The sequence below is a fragment of the Vanacampus margaritifer genome, chromosome 1, assembly GCF_051991255.1.
Source record: "Vanacampus margaritifer isolate UIUO_Vmar chromosome 1, RoL_Vmar_1.0, whole genome shotgun sequence".
NCBI lineage: Eukaryota > Metazoa > Chordata > Actinopteri > Syngnathiformes > Syngnathidae > Vanacampus > Vanacampus margaritifer.
The window spans coordinates 21,417,240-21,422,258 of record NC_135432.1 but is presented as its reverse complement, the minus strand read 5'-3'; the positions used below and the strand labels follow the sequence as shown (position 1 = coordinate 21,422,258).

At 37.4% G+C, this 5,019-nt stretch overlaps 1 protein-coding gene across 1 annotated transcript in view; it reads right to left on the bottom strand.

Moving 5' to 3' along the window:
• Positions 1–1,336: 1,336 nt before the first annotated feature.
• The window catches only part of xdh (xanthine dehydrogenase), a 27,443-nt gene continuing 23,760 nt past the window's right edge, over positions 1,337–5,019 (bottom strand). Inside the window, exons 32-35 of the mRNA XM_077582919.1 lie at positions 4,787–4,852; positions 4,524–4,712; positions 3,572–3,739; positions 1,337–3,481 (exon numbers count right to left, since the gene is read on the bottom strand). Coding sequence (XP_077439045.1) covers positions 3,431–3,481; positions 3,572–3,739; positions 4,524–4,712; positions 4,787–4,852 — 474 coding nt within the window. The 3' untranslated portion in view covers positions 1,337–3,430. The remainder of the gene's footprint in view (positions 3,482–3,571; positions 3,740–4,523; positions 4,713–4,786; positions 4,853–5,019) is intronic.

The window sequence follows — 5,019 nt, the reverse complement described above, 5'->3', positions numbered from 1 at the left end:
AACCAAGGTCTTCCATTTTTTTCATTCAACTAATTAACTGTCAAAACCGATTTCCTCAATAATGAATAGACAGAAGATATAGAGAAGCACAAAGTGGAGCTGTTCATTAGTATAAAATTCACCATTGTTTACAGCTGTAAGTAAATACCCTTTACAGGTACAATTCGGAAGCTTACATCATGTCATTTGATCCAAAAAGCACATTGCGTTCATACAATCTGAGCTCGCATGTAAGCACGTAAGAACATATAAAGTTCAATGGCTTCCTCTGGAGAGGTGGGTGGATGAAGATTATTTTCTGCCATGACAAGGCAGCAAATGTCAAACACTGTATCATCGCAGGGGTACGGTCCCCTCTGAAGGCATTCCTCTCTGCAGGCTTCAATCTTTTGTTGGGATAGCTTTTTCAGGTGCTCTCTAGCACCAAAAAGTTGGGGTAAGGTGTACATCATCACTGGGCGCCCACCTGGAGACACAGCATTCCTGCTTGGGCGAATTCTGTGAGTGTTCCAGAGGTGAACAACTTCCTGTAGTTCTTTCTAAATAAGTATAAATAAAGAAAGTGATATACATCGGCTCACACATTTTTTGCAGTACAGTACATGATGCAAACTAGACAGTAATTTAGTACAAATCTGCTCTCAACATCTGCAATAAGCTTAACTAACTGCACCATGTAATTAAGAACAAACGCTAACGGGAACATTTTGCTTAATTTTCACACTTTTTAAGTACTGGTCATTTGAATATAGGCTGCAGTATACTGCTGATAATACTGGCCTCTTCCTTTAATGTGTGGAATCCTATAACCTAAAGACAGTGAACATTTTTCCACTATCTAAGCACATTACATGAATAGCACACCCAAACTGACCCACAGTGTGGCATTTTACTACGATTGAAGTAAAACATCTTAAGCAGGTGCACTATGAGGGGAAAATTTGTAGTTATTTCAGTTCTTACCTCTATTATTTCAAGATATGTGAACTGAATGATACTTTCATCCAGGAAGTCACCAGAAAAGGAATCCGAGTCTTTTAAGTCTTGGAACAGGTTCATCCAAAACTGTGCGTGTTGCCTCCTTAAAAAGCTCCACCAGTTCTCTATTCTTTGGTTGTGATTGCTTGATCCATACAGATAGCAGCTGTGCGAAAAGTTGTCCTGATGGCCGTGCCTCAAGAACACCTGCATTTGTTCAATATAACAGTTCTCAGTGCCAAGGTCCGAACGAATTCGGGCACAAGTTCCATTCCTTGATGACACCTGAAGGATTTTATAAGTTTTGTAATCTTTTGCGTGTTCAAATAAATCAAAGATGAGATTCTTGTGAAAAGGGTCCTTGCAAGGAGAATTTATTACAGAGATCTCTGGTCACACAATTGCATATCACCCAAGCAGTGTCATCCAAGAATGTGTGTCCCTCCCCCCAGGAGACACAGCCCTTTTATTACAATCAGAGTTTGTACAGAAAAACGCCTCTCTCCTCCCATCAAATACGAAAATCAGATTACATTCTCACAGTATGCTAGGTTGTTGATCTTTCACATTTAGACAAAACAGAATCTCAGTATGCTAGATTGAACTTGAATTTTCACAAACAGGACAAAATAGGGAATTTAGACAAAACAAGATAACAGATAGGTTAAGGTCGAGTTATATTGAGTTTGACATTATTACACCTGTGTAGATGTGCATCTAATCATCTATAACTAAATTCAAAATGGTTAAAATATAAAATAAAGAATTAAAAATGTTAACAATGTTAACACACCTCATCAATAAAGTATCCAGCGATTATCTTCGGATCACTGTTTGTAGAATAAGCATGTAGCCATATCACCATTCGTGAAAACCCATCTATTGCACCATTGATGCAGATTCCGTACGGTTTGAGTTTGTCATAAGAGTCTACATGCCACAAAAAGTTTGGGCCTGGATTCTGGTAGATACGGCGCCGAAGGCGATTCCTGCGCCTCAGTTGCACACCATGCGGATCCAGTATTTTCATCAGTATCCTGATCGTTTCTTGAGTCACCACAAAGCCAGCCTGAATGCATTTCAAATGCATCATTTTGTAGCCATGGAGCATGCCATATCTATCCAACTGATCCTGGACAAACATTGCTATATCTAGCAGATCTGAATGGGCTTTCCTCCTGAACAAATGCAAAGTCTTCAGGTGCCTGCGTAAAGTCGACAAACTAATAATAATACCGTCTATATAACTCAAAGACAGGACTATCTCCCAGTGCCTTAAACCCATATCAAAATAAAACTTGATTAAACTAAATAAGATGGTCATGTTTACTTACTGGCTCTCAATAAAGGAATGAATGTGTATACTGTTTTGTGGTTTGTTCTCTAATCTCTGAGGGAAAACCCCTTAAAAAAAATCAGAAAAACAGAAAGAAAGAAAAAATAAAAAAAACTGAGAAATAATTATTTTATAAAACAGGGAAAAATTACTCTGAAAAACAGAAAAAAAATTATTCAGAAAAACAGAGGAAAAAATTATTCAGAAAAACAGAGGAATTTTTTTTTTTTTAAAAAAACAGGGAAAAAAATATTTAAAAAAACAGGGGGAAAAAATATTCAAAAAAACAACACTCCCCCCAAAAAATTAGTCAGGAAAACAGGACTTTTTTTTTTTTTTTCAAGGGAATGCAATACGCTTCCGTATTAAACAAACATGTATTAAAATGTAAAAATAACGACCAGGACATGTAGACAGCATTTGTAGACACCAGTTTATACAGTTTATCAGCCCAAAAAAAGTTGATTAAGTGTTGAGTTATGCTTTAACCAGTGGATTAAAGGCTAAGATATGTTATTTTACGTGTAATTCTCCTAGTTTAATGTTTAGTTTGAAAGTAACCTTCGACTGGGAGGGGCAATGAACGGCACATAGCAATTTATTTTATTTATTTTTAAAGAATTGGTCTCTATTTGCTGCTTATTGTGATTGAATTGTGTGACTGCCACCATATACAGCTCTCAGATCTCAAATTTGTTTAGTTCTTGTTTTAGTAATCTTCCATTAGGAGTGACAAATAAACAGCTTAAAGCAAATCTGCCTTATTTGGACAACCATGTGAGTCCAAATGTCAACGACCTCCCTCCAGTGATGGGGAAAGTTCACCTGCAGTGACGATTTGGAATTGCTTGTAGTTAAATATTTACGCGATGGAATTTGAAGTAAGTAAATGATTTATTCTTTCATTCACAATCACACATTTCTGACGACACTGATTATAAAGCGCAGTGATAAATTGTGTCATAACAATAATTGCGAGTAGATTAGGTCAGTGTATCAATAATGTGATGGGAAGTTTTTTCCGCTAACATTCCCGCCCTATGGGCATTATATCCTGGTGTGTTCTTGAATATGCGCTTCTCCACCCGGTGGCATTTGGTTCTGGTTTCGATAGATTCAGACTTGGACAGACCAAGGTCGGAAGGTCCCAGGTTCTGCAGGGGGACACTGACACACAAAAATCCACTGCTACTGATTTCCACAACAACCAGAAATAACCAACATTTCTGTCTGATGAATAATTCAAAAATATTTTACCAGTTTGGTGAAGCGGTCGTCGCACGCATTTCGTATCCGCTCTGCAGAGGCGGGGCTGTCCAACCTGAACGAGCCTGCGATGCCCGACTCAGCACGAGCTGCACTAATGGCGTCTTTGATGGCAAAGAAAACGGATGATGCGAGGAACAAGGGAGGCTCGCCCACAGCCTGATGAGAAGAACACATCACATCAATCAACTTGGACCGGTGACTGAAAGTACAGTTTGGTTGTATTTAACTTTTAAAATCAATACATTTGCATTTAATATTTAACTCATTCACTGCCATTGACGGCTATACAGTAGATGTCAAAAATTCATTTTAACTATTGCAATTAGTTTAACATTTTTTCCACTTTTGTTAAGAGTATGAAAACCTAGAAAAATATTTTTTACATTTATAACAAATATAAAATTTGTGATTAATAGTGAGTTAACTATTGAATTATTGCGATTAATTACAATTAAAAAATGTAATCGCCTGACGTGATTTAAAAAAAAAAGATTACTAAAAATTAGGGTCTTCAGACGATTAAATTTTATTATCGTAATAATCGCATGAAATCACTATTAAACTCATGATTAATCACAAATGTTATATCTGTTATAAATGTACAATAAAAAAATTATAGGTTTTCATACTCTTGTTAACAAAATTGGAAAAAAATGTTAAACTAATAGTTAAAATGAATTTTGGACGTCTATAGCTGTCAATGGCAGTGAATGAGTTAAGAATTAATTATTTAATTTTTTGGGTGCAATACATTTGAATGCAATCATTGAGCACACATTTTTGCTTGCTAGAATGGCACAAAAATACAGATTTTTCTTCCAAAAACAAAAGGCACAAAAAAATTTGAATTTCAAATCTTGTCAAGTCTTTCATACGTTTTTTCAAGCTGACTCGAGTCTAAGTCTTCAGGCTCGAGTCCCCCACCTGCAGTGACAGTTACCTTGGAGGCGAAGATGGCCTTGTCGTGCGGGGCGTCACGAAGCAACGACACGGTTAGTTCGGTGGGAATGTCACCAAAGCCTGGGATCTTGTAAGAACCCGGACCCCGGGTGAGGAGGACGCCTTGGGGGGAATAATGAAGCTCCTCCAGGGTGAACAGACCCAGACCTTGCATGAATGCCCCCTCCACCTTGAGACAAATAGACAACATTGCAACTCCACACAAGAATAAAACGTCTTCAGTTTGTTGACTTGCTAACTTACTTGTCCAATGTCGATTGCGGGATTGAGGCTCACTCCGACGTCCATTACAATGGTAGTGCTCAAGTTCTAAATCAAGCACAAGTATAGTGTCAGACTTGAACCCCAACTACTCACAGGAGATCGGCACCAGCCAGAAAATATCAAAAATCCACATATACACATAGAATGTTTTAAACCAAAAATGTTGATAAACATTCAACATGATTTTTCAAAGAATTTAACAAATGTTGGGG